Raw genomic sequence first — 16,482 nt, 5'->3', positions numbered from 1 at the left:
CTAGGTATTGTCCACATTCCATATAAAATTTTTATAATTTAAATAGTAGCCAGCACGTGTTCAGAATTATACCGGTGTCCCTTCACCAGAGCTTTACAGTACCAATCTGGATAGAAAGGTGTTTTAGGGTATCCTGAAGTTATATTTTTGAATAAATGGCAAAAGGTCTCCAGTGCCTAGATTAGCAGCCTGATAAATGAGTTAGAATTACAGAGTTAGAAATGGTTTTAAAAGCTTTGCTGAAATTGAATGCATTTTTGGCATTTATTTGCAATTTTATTATGGCAGCTGGTTGCCTTAACACAGTAGTAGTCTTTCCTTGGTTGAGTACGGGAGATCATCCAGCAATAATACATGATTGCTGCCCTCTGTACTTCTTTTATTTATTTATTTTTTTATTAATATTTATTTTAGAGCCTCCTGAAATGCATACCATATATACCAAGAGGTGCTGTACCCTTTCTTTTTTTTAAATAAATAAACTGAATTTTTACTGAATAAAAGGGTTGTCTACCATTTTATGTAAAGTTAAAATTTTTAGTTTAGGTCGGCTTAAAATTAAGGGTCATAATTCCTATACACAAAAAATACAACCTTTCTGTTAATGTAACCTTTCTCTAGATCACTATTTCTTCAACTTTATAACATGGGGAGAACCCTTGAAACAATTTTCAGGTATCCAGGGAACCCCAGCTATAGGTACTATATCCACAGCTCACAGTATATTGGCATGCTGGTCAGTGTAATGAATATCATGCTGGCCAGTGGGAAGAATGTCACCATTCTAAACGGCTAAAAGCATAATTAGTGTCTGTTAAACTGACCTGAGAGTCACAAACTGTTCATTGATCAAGGAACCCTCAGCAACATCTAGAGGAACCCTAGGATTCCTTGGAAGCCTGTTTGAGAAACTCACTCTAGAACTGTCCAATCAACAGACTGTTTCACCTCCATAATCATATTGTTGAGTGGGTGAGCATGTTGTACTGCACACAGCTACATACATACATTCTCATGCAAATTCATGTATATTGGGTGGCCAGGACATTGTTTATTATTCACTTTCCTTTCCCTACATCCACCACTGGTGTGATGTCTATAATCACCAGTAAGGCTCCTTGGAGTTTTTTAAACAAATATAGGTGATGCAACTATGTACACACGTCAGATGATAATCGCCTTAGGGCTGTTATCTCCTTTCGTGGTTCACTATCGTAATGGAAGTGAAAGAGAGAGAGAGCACAGTGGGGTGCCGCTCTGTCGTTCTCCCCTTTCCCTCTCCAGAGAGCAAAACGGTGAAGTATGTACAGCACTCATTCATGCATTTTTCAGTCTTTTGTTGGCAAGGATCGTGAAGGATCCTTTCCAACGACAAATATTGAACGTGTGTATGCAGCCTTAGATTATTAAACTATCTGTGACCCACTTTGAGAACCATATCTTACTCCATATGCTATTAACCTTTGCTCTTTTAGTAAGCTTTCTGTGTGAATTTATTTCACCCTAAATCAAGGATCCAACCCTTTAGCTATATAAAATACAGAATTTGTCTTCTGAGATGTATGTATGAATCTGGATTGATTTTTTTTTTTCTAGTCACCTTTGTCTCTTTGTCTATTTTTTTCATTCTTTTTGATAAAATAACAGAGAACGAAAAAAGCATGTAAAAACGCTAGGGTAGGTCTAAAAATACTCACAACTATGGTTAAGGTCACTACTCAACAGCATGAGGAGTCAGGGGAGGGTCCCTCTTGACGAAGCCCATCCTGGCTTCATGGAGATGCTCAAATCCAACGCTGCAATGATGAAAAAGATTTGCTAGGTATCTCTACATGGTGGCTTGGTCTTTGGAAAGTTCAGAAGCTTCAGAAAGGATGGCAAATCAGTGTTTTCGATGAGCTGGTACATGCAATGGTCCTGTATTCGTACAGATGTCTGGTGAACATAGATGTCTGCAATGAGGCTGTGAAAAGGAAGGATCTGTCTGTCAATACCCAACGGGCAATGGTATTTAATAAAATGAAAGATGGTGAAAGGTATGAAGTATATTTTACACTATCCCTGGCCCTTCACCTGACTGATGTTCTCTGCTCCTAGTAGGTCTGCCTAATGGGTTTTTATCACAATTCAGATACATTCTTTTTGACCTTGTTTGAAAAATGATATGTTTGAGCACCACAGTTGGTCTCTTTATCTCTGATCGGGTATAAACTCTTAAATTTTGTACCAATCATAAAAGTTTGGTACATTAAAAATATATATTCTACTTCAAAGTCATAAAGAAGAGATGTAGCATATAGTATATGCAAATATGTGTTGTAGACAAGACAAATACAATTTATTTTTCTTTAAATTCCTAAATTGTAAATTTGGAGGACTTTAGAAGTTTAGAGAAGAGCCATCAATTGTATAAAACAAAAGATATTGGCCTTCAATTTGCTAAACCTGACTATTCTTTTTGTCATCTGCCAGCAAGGTGTTCTTTAGTAGAGAAAAAAAGAAAGAAATTTGTCATCAGGATCCACTAAAATGTATTCTTTATTGGGTAATATTCTTCATACTTCATTATTTTTACTGTATCAAGTGAGTCCTAGATCGCTTTGATTACGGCACCCATTCACCATGGTATCATTTTGATAAGCATATGCAATGTTGGAGCATTTATTTCTGTCCTGTTGCAAAATTTTTTGCCAAGATCTTGCGTTGATGATGGAACATTCTAACTTCTGTGTAAACTCTTCCCTAAAAGATTCTCAATGAGGTTAAGGTCTGGACTATGTGGTGGCAAATCCATGTGTGAAAGTGTATCATTTCCCTAAACCACTCCTTCACAATCTGATCCCAATTCATCATTGTCTTCTTGGAATAAGCCCATACCATCAGGGAGGAAAAAAATCAGTTCATGGAAAAATCTGGTCAGTCATTATAATCAGATAGTCAGCTGATCAAATTTTTTGGGTCCAACTGGTTGCCTAACCTAGACCTGACCAACTGAAGCAACCCCAGAACATAGCACTACCCTCACAGCTGTGTGGACTTTTTTTGCCGGGCACAGTTTATACATTCATGAGAAAAAAAGAAAAGTATGGACTCTTTTAATTGTAAGGTTTTGCAACATCAGCAAGGATCTTAGTGAAACAATTGCTGCCCATTAATCTGAAAAGGGCTTTAAGGTAATTTCTAAACGATTTCTAATTTTACAGTAAGAAACATTATTCACACATGGAAAACATGAACAATGTCCTTTTGATAGATTAGACGAGAGTGGAGATGTTTGGCCATAATACACAGCTCCACATTTGGCAAAATACAAACACAGATTATTGGCACAAACACCTCATACAACTGTCAGACATTGTGGTAAAGAGGTGATGATTTTGGCATGTTTTTTTTTTTTTACTTCAAAGTGCTTCAGAAGTATTGAAGGCATTGGATTGACATGAGAGACTGGCACCTACCAAGGTTGAAGGGCTGTTGGCTTTGATGCTGATATAACTGTAGGATATTTGTCACCAGTATAGTCCAGAATTCCTGATTTCCAAATAACCTTTTTTGGTCCGTGACAGAAAGTATTTAAGCCATTGTATTTCCATGACACTCTGCTAGTTGTATAAGGGGAGGTTGGCTGACATAAATATCTTAAAGCAGAATGTTTTTTCTGTACTACCTTATATATAGATATTAAAGTCAGGCCAATTAACATATAGATAGGATGTTGTAGCATACAATTTAAAGAAATAGTAAAATGTACTTCTTTTAGTTGCTTTGGAAAATGATGGTCACTAAACCAAATTGGTTATAGCAATTCGGCATCAGTCAAAAATCCCCATGGTGGCAACCAGGCCATTTACTTTTGACTCCTCCGTTTTATTCACTGCTAATCACTGATCAGGTGATATCTTTTGCAGACCTATAAGTGTGGCTATCTATAAAAAGGCTCCCCTTCACACTATTAAAATGAAGGGCTATAAATCTGACATTTGCTAATATGGGTGATTAAAAAGAATAGTAGTAATGCCTTGTTTCTTGTGAGTGAATACAAATAACCTAAAATGTGTTAGTATTTACGTTTAGACATATCTCTGTTGCTGAATGGCTAGATATGTCATGCTGAGCTATGCAAATAGACTGTGATATACTATTACTTCAGATGCTGGGTTTAGAATTATCCTTTTGCAACTCATTTTCTACATCTTGCAGGCCTTGATAGGTTTGCTTTGAGCAATTTTATTAGCTGAACTGAAAAAAAGAATTCCATTATTATTGACAAATAATAAAAATGTGTCTTAAAAATTTCCCAGGAGTTGCTCTTTAACACCCATCTAATGCTGTCTTTGTGTTCACAGTGGCACATTAATGGCTAAGTGTCAGAAATGCTGAACGATCAGTTTTGGAGGTTGACTGTCTCTATTAATGTATCAATCTTCTATTCCTTCCCCTATGTGTTTCACAGTTCTTATGTTGCCTGTTATTCTCATTACTCCTTCAGTTTGATAGCAAACTAAGCTGCCAAGGCCTGTGCCTTTTAAACCTATTGTAATTATTTCAATAAGCAGAAAATGTTTCCCGTACATTCATAATGGCCGTCACTGCAGGAATAACAAGTATGAAATAAGCATTTAAAGGGCATTTTTAAGTGGCACAAATTTACATCTTGCCAATAGTGAAGTGAGCTGTGGGTGCCAGCCTTTAAGTGGAATAATGATCATTTCAAGTAGCTGGATTTTAAGCATGGGCCATATTCCACCACTGTATTGTGCTGTGAACATGAAAGTTTATAGTTGGCAGTCGCATATTTTTCTGGTATGGTTGCTTTGTACTGGATGGTAGGCAGCCAAGAAGCTTGTTGCTTAATCTAGGGAACACCAGGACCTCTTCCAGCATTGTCCTATAATGAGAATCCTCCACAATACACCAGGCATTAGTAAGTTACATAAGAGGAGAATCCGGCTCCTCGCTTTAACACAAATGCAATTATTCTGTATTCCGAATCTCCTGGCTGCTGTTTTAGAAAATCATATCCGATGCTTTTCCCAGCAGAAGATTATTGAGTTGATTTAGCTGCGATTTGACTTAACAAAGCTTCAAACACATTCCTACTGCGGAGTCAGAATAAAGATAGGTAGATATCAGTGATGCATTCAAACCAAAATTCCTCTTCACAGGACCATCAATGCACCCCTCGGAGTTAATGGCGGAGATGAGAAACAGTGGGTTTGCTCTGAAACAAAATGTACTGGGAAGAAACCTGACCGTAAATGATCCATCACAGGTAATGATCTTTTTTATGTATTTTTTTTTTTTTGTCATCAGTAAGCTGAAAATATCTATAAATTTACATGCGATTACTTGAAAATTGCTACTTAGCATTCATCAATATCCATAGGGTGGTAAAGGAACATTAAAATGATGATGGCATAGGATTTTTTTGTTGTTGTTTGACTTGCTATATAGGGAAAGTATCTATCTATCTATCTATCTAATCTATATAATCTATCTAATCTATCTATCTATCGTGTTTTGCAAAGGATAAAAACACACATGCATCCATAGAGTTCAACCAAAAATAAAAATTAAAAAATAAAATCTACATATTCTGGAAAACTATCAGAATCCTACACACACAGTTGAATATTATTTTTTTCCCCATCTTACTTGCATTGAGCAGTATTATTACCCCAAGTTGTAAAGTGTAACCTGTGTAATAGCGGTCATCCCCAAATACATTGTTCTTTCCGTGCTACCTGCCAGCTGATCCCAAAAAAGCATTGAAAAGGAACAATAGACAACATTTGTTCCTAGCTGGACACAATGGTGATTGGTTTCGCTCCACATTTGACTCAATGGTGCCAGGATTTAAGAAAAAAAAACTGGGTGCATTAGGCTTTGTATCATCCCGACACACAGAGATTGCTGTAATTGAATATTCATAATAAAAGACAGCTATCTCCACAGCAACAACACACCTAAGTGTAATGCTTGGAGCTGCCTGATGACCACTCCATAAAGCTTTTTCTCCGAGCAATCTGTTCGCAAGGCACTTTAGTGATGGATTTGTCAAGAGCTTTTGAAGACAGACAAAGCACTGCATGGGCACAAACTGCAACACATTAGAACACTTTGTAAAGGACAGGGATATTAAACTTGGTGCAATGTATTACTTTCACTCTATATTCATGTTTTGTATCTTGTCCATTTTATTGTGCTCTGCTTTCACATTACATTGTCCCTTTGCTGTACAGAAGGCTTTTATAGTTGTTTGAAATAGAGACTGCATGCTAACAACTGAGCTGTTATATTGCATAAACAAAGTCCACATTTTTTCCTCCAATTTTACTACTTTTGCCATGTCTTCTGAAACAAAATGTGGAAAACTATTGAGAAAACTTGTGTGATGGTTTTTAAGGTCAATATAACGCTTTATTTTTCTTTACTTTTTTCCCTTCATTGTTTCATACAATTGATGTTATTGGACTGGCAATGTTAATGGGCATGCTTACATCAAAGTATAATGTTGCATTTTCCCCTCCACAATGGGAGGTGACCCTGATTTAAGACATGGCAGTCCCTTAGCCATTTGATATAAACAAAAACATCACACTTCTGAGATACATGTGCATACAAGTGCAATTCTTTCCATTCACCACTGAGAATGGTACAGGCCTTTTACTTGGTACAGATAGAATGGCATCACTTGCTCCGTTACAGTGAGGGAATTTGCTAGTGTCGTTGGGCCTGATTTATTAAAGCTTTCCAAGGCTTGAGAGAATACACTTTCATCTGTGAACCTGGGTGATCCAGTAAACCTGGAATAGATCTGGGCTAGCAAATGACTTTGAAGAAATCCATTCCAGGTTTGCTGCATCACCCAGGTTCACTGATGAAAGTGTATCCTCTCCAGCCATGGAGAGCTTTATTAAATCAGGCCCATTGTCTCACTGACACTGATTGAACAGCAAAGAAACAACAGCGGGGTGATGAGTGAATTAGGTAACTTCACTGGCCACTCGTTTTGATATCTTTTGAAATCAAGGTATTTTAATGTAATTAAAAAAAAATACATTTAGTGATTTGTGAATAAATATTTAGATGCAGTAATTTGTCTGGAGGTCATTATAATGATTAATCATTCTTATCTATTTAAACTATATAGCAGACACCTTCTATAGGAAGGAATGTTTTTTCATGAATTTTGTCTCTAAGCATGGTTCCAAAACTGTCAATTTTGCGTGAATTTGCATTTTTTTTGTTATGATATTATTTGGAACCTTATATAGATACAAGAAGGCTTTTGGTCTTATAATGACAATATATTATTCTCACTACCCTTACTTATTACCAGCCCTTTATAGGCTTCCCACATTTATAAGGTAACACCTTCTATAGGACCTGTGTGTCATTTTCCATCTGTCTTTGTTATCTGACAAACCCTCATACCCGAATAGCTTTGATCTGCTAATAGCATACTCTGGTCTGCTCTCTCCTGTGCCTCTTTATTAGTTAGTGAGGCTGTATATCACATAGATGGGTCTGTAAAGAGTAAATAAAGGCAGAAGAAAGTTAGGTTAAAGCCAGAGACTACAGGATCTAATTGCTGTTTTCAGGGGCACTCCTTGTACTCTGCTAGAAATGGAATATCGCAGAATCATCTGTATGTGCCTGTTCTTCAGTGTAAGTGGCGGCTTCTTATTTGTGTTTATTTTTTTAACTTTAGGCAAAGTCTTAAGAGGTTTCTTTGCAGTTATGTTGGCGCTTTATTCAGTATGTTGGGTGCTTACCATCAAGCAGAGAGCAAAGAGCGCCTGATACAGTAATGCTGTTGGTCTCATAACTTGGTTTTGCTGACTTATGTGCAATAAAAGCAGGATTTTATAAGTGTAGCAATTGCTTTTTCTTTAAGATAAGACTTACTTCAGTGATTTTTGTGTCCCTGTGTTTTAGTGGGCATTAGGAAAGTTACTGCGCCTCACCTTCCAGCTGTTTTCTAGTGACACCTTCCAAATGTGTATGTTTTACCTTCTTTTTTTATGGCGCTTTGCATCGCTTTTTTTTAGTGTTTCCTTATATTTCGAAAAACGGTTTATTTTTTTGCAGTGCTTTATTTTAATTTTCTGATTGTGGCCAAATATCTTCTTTTGTAGGTTTATGTTGTCAGTGATGCTGAGGATGAAGATGACCCAGAAGTAGAGTTTCTAAAGTCCCTAACGACAAAACAAAAGCAAAAGCTCTTAAGGTATGAACGCTTTAAACTGCCTAAATTCATGTTGAGCAAAAAAAAAAAAAATTCATCAACTAGATTTTCCTCTATATCTGTTATATGTCAAACACTACAAAAATGTCTTGATGTGCGAGACACAACACTTTCATTACACATAATACACAATGCTTTCCCACTGCGTTCAATCACTCCATATGTCTCTGTCCAGGCCTCTTGGAATGGTCTTCCACTATCTGTTTTTGCTTTTTTTGCTGTACTCATTTTCTTTGTTCAAGACTTCAAGTCTACAAAAAGATAAAATTTGTATAATAAAAAAAATCTAATGAAGTGCTGTATACAAATCCGTCCCCATAAAAAAATATGTGATTGGGGAATTTTACTAATTGTAGACATCCGTTTTGGTCAAAAAATATACTGTCCGGGTGAAAACCGGACTTGTGCAACCCTAACCTGGACACCTAGACAAATAGCCAGATAATTTAATAGGTTTTTAAAAAGGAGCCCAGGTAAGTTTATAATTAACATTAGTATTATTGGTCCAATTAAACTTAGGCAGCACAGGTAGGGCAAAGTAGAAGTTTACCTAATAATTAATGATGTAGAATGCAGATTGCGTCTCCTGTTCTCCTCAAGTCTCCCGCTCGGTGCTGTAGGCGAGTACCTGGGCGGGTTCAGAGGCCGAGGCGGGGAGTGAGACTTTGCTTCTTAGACTACGACTAAAACATCTCTTCTTAATCCTCTGCTGTCACACAAAACTCCCAAAGGAATGCTGAACACCTAAAGATCCTCCAGAAAACAATGTAATTTAAAGGAAGATGCACAGGAAAGATAATCGTGCGATATGTTCAAACTTTAATGTTCTATAAAAGCAATGACAGACTCTCACCTTTGAAACAAAAATGACTAGCGCTTATCAATAAAACCAAACCACGGGGTCCGTGCTTTTTACAATGAAAAATCCGGATGACAAGAGGCAGCTCAGCAATGTCCAACCTTAGTGAGCTGGAGGTTTATGTGACAGCAGAGGACTAAGAAGAGATGTTTTATTTGTAGTCTTGATGTATTGGAGAAGTGACTGCGATTCCCCAAATAAAATGACCTGCAAACTGGATTAATCGCATTAATGACTATACAACATTGAATTCATCACAATAACAACTAATTAAGAGGTGACCTGAGTGTATGGGAAAAGGACTTTTATTTTTCATTTTTGGAGCCTTTGTTATTTTTTTATGATGTTTACAAAAGCACTGTGAAGGGCCACATATACACTTTACTGTTTTTTGCTATATTGAGTTTTCCATAAGGTACAGCGCAGAGGATTAGTGTGTTGGTTGTTCACAGAGAGCCCAGCCCTCCTCTCAGCTTACTGAACTTCTCTATGCAATCATCATAAGCAGCTTTTTTATTTCCTCGAATTTAGCATGTCCCCCATGGAAGATACAGAGGTTTTTACAGAGGAGCACATTATTAGACACATTAACATCCCCCCATATCCTCACCTCTCCAGCATGGGAGCACTAGGAACTGTTCCTGATTACAGATGTCACATGTGGAGTCACACTACAGCCTCACTGAGTTCCTGTGACAGACTCCCCCCACTTCCCCCTCACACACTGTCTGGCTCATAGGATACTAAGGGGAAGACAGGCAGGCTAAACATCTACTCACAGGACTGCAGCCAGCACAGGAGGATGGGCCGCAGCCCACCGGGACAATGCCCAGTCCTCCCAATGGCCAGTCCAGCCCTGTTGCCAGGTGAGCTGCAAAGCAGACACCGGCACACTCGCCTCCCGCCGCGCCGCATATCTTAATTGCGGACCTTCCCGCGTGCCAGCTGCAAGGCCTTCAGTGCCATAGGTTCGCCATCGCTGTTATAAGGTATACCTGTCCAACTACTTGTTACTTCAAATATCCAATCAGCCAGTCACATGGCAGCAGCTCTGTGCATGTAGACATTGTCAATATTGAACTGCTAAAGCTCAAACTGCGCATCGCAATAAGTAGGAAAGGCGATTTAGGTGACTATGAATGTAGTATGATAGTTGGTGCCAGGCTGGTCTGAGTATTTCAGAAACCTCAAATCTGCTGGGATTTTCATGCACACCCATTTGTAGGGTTCACAGAGAATAGTCCATAAAAAGGAAAAAGATTCCAGTGAGCATCAGTCCTCTGTGTGAAAATGCCTTGTTTATGCCAGAGGAATCAGCATGGCCAGACTGGTTTGAGCTGATAGAAAGGCAACACCAATCACTCAGGTAACTACTTCATAACCTTGAAGCAGATTGGCTACAGTAGCAGGAGACTACTATGGGTGGCACTCTAAGAACAAGTACTTTAAAGCTACAATTTTCCCAGGCTCACCAAAATCAGACGAGATGATTGGAAAAAGTTGCCTAACCTGATCAGTCTCCATTTCTGTTGGAACATTTCAATTGTAGGGTCAGAATTTGTAGACCGCATGAAAGAATAATTGTTTCCTGCCTTTAACCAGCATTTCAGGCTAGTGGTGGTCTAATGGTGTAGGGAATATTTTCATGCCACACTTAGGGAACTTTCTAAATGCCTTAGTCTTGCTTAACATTCTTGCCGACCATGTCAATCTCTTTATGACTGCAGTGTAATGATCTTCTTAAGGATACTTGCATACTGGTTTCGTGAGTGGAGAATGAGTTCACTGTACTTAGATGGCCTCCTTAACTACCGGATCTCAGTTTAATAGAGCACCTTTAGGATACGGTGTAATAGGATATTTGCATCATGGATGTGCAGCTGACAAATCTGAAGCAAGTGCATGATGCTATCATGTCAATATAGAGCAAAATTCCTAGGGAGTATTTTCAGCACTTTGTTGAATCTATGCCATGAAGAAATACAGCAGTTCTGAAAGCAAAAGGGGTCCAACCAGGCAATAGCAAGATATACCTAATAAAGTGGCCAGTGAGTGTATATAGTATTCAGATACCATTGATTGAAAATGTCTGTTTGTTATTCAACAAATTATATTAGATGTAATGCACAGAGGTTAGCACTATGGCCTTTGCAGCGCTAGGTCCCGGGTTCGATTCTTGGGCAGGACATTATCTGCATGGAGTTTGCAGGTTCTCCCTGTGTTTGCGTGTGTTTACCTCGGGTACCCAGGTTTCCTCCCATATTCCAAAAACATGCAGTTAGGTTAATTTACCAAAATTGACCTTCGACTGTATTAAAGATTAACATACATAAAGACATAAACATATGACTGAGGTAGGAACATTAGATTGTGAGCCCCTTTGAGGCACAGCTAGTGACAAGACTATGGACTTTGTAAAACACTGCAAAATATAAATACTGGCTAATTATAATGTTGTAATAGGAAATCTAATATTAATTCTTTATCTGTTAAGGCCAGTGTTGGTATTTTTTTAAGTTTGGAAACTAAAGTATCGATATACCAGCCAGGAAAGTTTGCAATATCCACTTACCTCTTTAATGGCAGGATATATCAGCTAAGTAATTTTATCTAGCCAACTGAAAAGCAGACAAATAATAAAAGCGTTTTTTTCTTTAGTAGAGTAGGAAAGTTTCAGGCTGTGCCATTTCTATATTTCTGACTGTGTCCCTGTTGGGAAGATAATCCTGACTTCCTGTGTAGTCAATATCACAGGAAATGAGGGGAAATCGACCCAAGTGGGCTTTTATGTAACCCACAATGGTTTTTCTCCCCCTCTTAACCAGTTCAGTTGATTTACAAGTTAAATTTTCTGTTTTCCTGTAAGAATATTATGGGGTTCCTGGAGAGAATCAATGCTGTGAGCAGAACTCTGAAATGATTGTCACCATTTTCTTCAGTCATGTATAATTTGTTTGGATACCCTCAAACAAAACCCATTTCATTCTTTAGTTAGAATAAAACTATATGTGCATCTTATCCAATCTGACCCGTTCCACATGGGTGTCCTTATTAAATAGTTTCATGTGCTTGTTCTGTACTGTGGCAGACAAATATAAAGTCTTATTTAACAGCGTGATCCTTGCGTTTGTGAAGTGGCAATGTATACTGTAATTGGCTCGTCCATTGAGGGGAAAATATTCAGCCATGCCTAGAATGAGGGGAATTATAGGATTTAAACACGGAGTTGTTGAATAGTTTCTGTATTGGTTAACTTTATGCAGACAGCAGGGATGCTGGGATTATACAAAACAATGGTGGGTGTTTACGTAAATTACACGTACATATTTTTTCTAATGGAATACATAACTAGTTTAGGCCATAAGCCAAGTAATATTTTTATACTGTGAATTTATTTCATGGACAATGAAGAACCTGTGCGCTTTTTCATATTATGTGGGCACACTAAATAAGAAATACTACATACAGTATTCAATGTGACTGGCGTGGCGGATCATTTCAGCTAGTGAGCACTGCTTATAACAGCCGTGGCCTTTAGTTTGAACACAGGATGTTCTAATAAAAACAAAATGAATTTTAGGATTTTGTTTGCAACAAACTCAGCTTTGCACTGAACAGTAGAAAAAGCTAATTTCTTCATATAATAGGACAATTTTGGTATAAGTTTTCATTTTTTCACTGAATACATAAAACACAATTCATTGCAGCTTTGTAAATATTAATATACCTTTACTTTTCTTTTTTTTAATGCAAGCAGTGTAATTACCAGAATAGGACTTTATATTCTCCACTTGCAGTCCTTGTACAGCTCAGATGTGGGGCAAGAAGTTCTGCACACAAATCAAGAGCATACTAAAAGGAGGAGAAAGCAGAGTGCAAGATGATCTCATCTGTCTGCTGCTTTTCCTTTTACCATCCAGTGACATAGTGAGGCTAAAGTTTTGGTTGGTTTAATAGCCCCCATATTAGTATTGTAATAATGTATCTATCTGATCTATAAACATAAGCAGTTGACTCCTTTTAGACAGTCTCTATTTGAAATTTAGTTGGCGCTGTCCATTACAAAAATTGGTAAGTATATAAAAATATCCCAATTCTCCACTTGCTAGCTAGATACTCACTGCCATTGTTCACTTCCACACCAATTCATTATCTATGAGCTGCTGTCTGGAGAATCTACATGTAGCATATCCACAAAGGCAGTGGTTTCCTGGCATAAGGGAGTGGTAACTGCTCTGCAACCCCATGCCCAGTGTGAACATAACCTTCTTAAAGCACAAAAGCATAGCATTTAAACTCAGGTAAGTGTATTACTATCCAGGACTGAGCCAAGTCTTTTCTAGCCTGATGTATGGACATTCCCCACTCCCGAGCTTGTGTTTTTACTCCTTCAGATCACTAATCCTAGTCTGGGGTAAAAAGTGGAGTGGTCAAAATCTTACTGTGCCTGTTTATTGTATTATTGCAAGCCTCTGGACCCCTCATTCCTTTTATTCTTATGTTTAATTATGATTAGACTCCTGCAAGGAAGGAATATAGGTGGTGCTGATTACCAGTGTTGTAACCCTTCCTGTTTCACTATTTACTAAGTTATGTGCCTGAAACAAGCTTATGCCAATACACATTGGCGGGGTTTATGTGTGTATGTCATTGTGCCCAGCAGTATGCACTTGACACACAGTGACAGTACAGTACGTTAGACAGAGAACGATTTAGGAAGGAAGTTGAAAGTTTATTAATTTACATAAATACAAACTGAACTTGAAGAATGGTGAAACATTACCTCTTCAAAAGGCATTAAGAACAAAGTGTAAAAAAAGCAGTGAATCGAGTTCAACAACCGTGTAGTGTAGGATCTTGTTTAAGATCCAAAAAGCACACATGTATTGTTGGTCCTGGATGACATAAGATGGAAAGAGATTTAACAATAGTTGTTTTCTCGGTGTCCCATACCTCCTGAAAAAGCAACATGTTGTGAAATGTGTCGAAAAATGAAAATGAACAATTATTTAGAATATCTTCATCAAAACTGTTAACAAAAACTGTATACTCTTTTATACTTCTTTTGTCTACACATTTTTTTCTTTTTTTTACATGTACAATAAATTGTGCTTTTATGAATAATTGATGTTTATATATTTCAATTATGTATATTAGGTGCCTATCATATCCATTTATAAATTTATGAAATGAACATATGCCAAAACCTCTTCAAAAATATCAGTCATTTGGTGGGCTAGGAGATTTCAACAATAGTCTGGTTGGGCTTGTATTTGATTTTATGGGCAGTTACAGGGAAGTCTCAGATAAATCCAACAGTTCAGCATGTATTTTTGAATCTGCTGTATAAATGGCATTTGATTTGTTATTCATTATTTATTCCTACCCTAGAAAACTAGATCGCCTTGAAAAAAAGAAGAAAAAAGACAAGAAAAAGAAGCTGAAAAAGAAGAAAAGCAAGAGTAAGCACAAGAAGCGTAAGAGCAGCAGCCGCAGTAGCAGCTCCTCCAGTGGAACCTCCAGCAGCAGTAGTGACAGCTCTTCTGAGAGTGAGGATGAGAAAAGACAGCGGAAAGAATCCAAGAAAACAAAACATGCCAGGAAATCTGACAGCAGTAGTGACTGTGAGGACAAAACCATGTCCCGAAAAAGCAGAAGAGAAGATGAACCTTCATCCAGTTATAGAACAAGTCATGGTGGTCGGGAGGAGAACAGCAGCTCACGAGTTGAGAACCAAAGGTCACAGAAGGAAAAGAGGGAACATTACAGGACAGAGGAATACAGCAGATCACATCATCGAGATGACCGATCAGAGAAAAGCCATAGACCTGATCACTCTAGATCTAAGCGGAGTCCAAGCAAGGAACGGTCTACAAGCAATAGTTATAGAAGCAGGAGTCCTAACAGAAATGTTAATCGGGACAGGAAGCAGTATGACACACATAGGAGACGCAGGGAGTCAAGGAGCAGAAGCCGGGACTGAGAGAATCAAGTGCTGTGAAAGGAATCAGTCTTTTGACAATGACAACCAACCAATCAAATTCTACTGATATGTTTATTTTTTTTTTTAACTGACAATATTTAAAAGAAAGAATTTCATTGCAAAACAAACATCATTGTATATAAGGGACCATTTACTTGCGTTGCAACCCTTGGTAATGTGCTTTATTAATTGTAGTGCCATTCATTCTGACTGGCACTCCATTGCAACAGGGCATTGCAGCTTAGCACAGTACATGGTAGCACACTGCAATGCATTGTGGTTTGCTGCCCAAGTAAAAAAGAGTATAATTTGAGTCATGTGCTTTGTGTTGACATTCCATTTATTTTAAATAGGCTGTCTTAATGTGCACCAAAATACATGATAGGGCTCATGTGCAAAAACTATGCAGCAGGAAAATGTGAACAGTCCCTAAATATTTAGTCAGCAGATTTTTTTTTTTGCCTATAAAATAGAAAGCATTATTAATTACTCATTTTGATTTCAATATTTTAACTATTTTTTTTTTCTTGTATCAGTTTGCTTTCTTGTGAAACTTGTTTTCTTGTTGATTCAGTTTTCCTACTGAAAAGGTAACTGTTCATAATAAAATTACTCCTGCCATAACTAGACTGTACAATGCTAGTGTGTGTGCAAGAAATTAAATGGTATCCATATAGCAAGTGAGCTTATAGTTACACAGGGGAACGCATTTTTTGTTGAGTTAGATCCTACACTTCTCACTGCTCAGTGTTAGGACAATCCCACCGGATGCTCCAACAATAGTAAGCCATCATATGTACATCCCATCTACCCCGATACCATCCTTTCATGACCTTCAGATCTTGGTGGAATTGTTCACCTTGCTCATCACTGACTGCACTAAGGTTTTCCTGGAAGTTAGAAAGATGGCTATGCAGAAAATGCATCTTGAGGCTCATATTGCAACTAAGCATATTATAGCTCTCATTTTGTAGCTTTCTGTGTAATTATTTGCTTGTGTGTTTCCAAGAAAGTCTTTGACAATGGCTTTGAATGATAACTGAGCATTCTTTTCGACTTCTGACATTGTCCTGATGACGTGTTCATCTTTGATGAGCTGCCAAATCTGTGGACCATCAAACACCCCCGCCTTTATTTTTTCAAATGACAGGCTAGGAAATGCCAAATTGAGGTACTTGAAACTTGTCTCCTTCAGTTGGCAAAGCTTTAACGAACTGCTTCATCAGACCCAGTTTCATGTGCAGAGGTGGGAATATAATATTCTTTCTATCAACAAGTGGCTCATGTAGAATGTTTGGATCACCTGATTTTAGGGCAGATCTTGGAGACCCTTTCCACCCAATGCCAAACCATAAGTATACCAAATGGAATCTTATCACGTGTTCCCCT

At 37.8% G+C, this 16,482-nt stretch overlaps 1 protein-coding gene across 1 annotated transcript in view; it reads left to right on the top strand.

Annotated features, from left to right (window-relative positions):
* CIRSR (corepressor of RBPJ and splicing regulator) overlaps positions 1–15,717 on the top strand; it is an 18,014-nt gene extending 2,297 nt beyond the window's left edge. The window contains exons 3-5 of the mRNA XM_072418359.1: positions 5,166–5,272; positions 8,142–8,233; positions 14,502–15,717. Of these exons, the coding sequence (XP_072274460.1) occupies positions 5,166–5,272; positions 8,142–8,233; positions 14,502–15,093 (791 nt within the window). The 3' untranslated portion in view covers positions 15,094–15,717. The remainder of the gene's footprint in view (positions 1–5,165; positions 5,273–8,141; positions 8,234–14,501) is intronic.
* The last annotated feature ends 765 nt before the right edge of the window (positions 15,718–16,482 follow it).

This window comes from Pyxicephalus adspersus, chromosome 7 (assembly GCF_032062135.1).
Source record: "Pyxicephalus adspersus chromosome 7, UCB_Pads_2.0, whole genome shotgun sequence".
Taxonomy (NCBI): domain Eukaryota; kingdom Metazoa; phylum Chordata; class Amphibia; order Anura; family Pyxicephalidae; genus Pyxicephalus; species Pyxicephalus adspersus.
The sequence above is the reverse complement of the archived record's forward strand: the minus strand, read 5'-3'. Positions and strand labels throughout refer to the sequence as shown.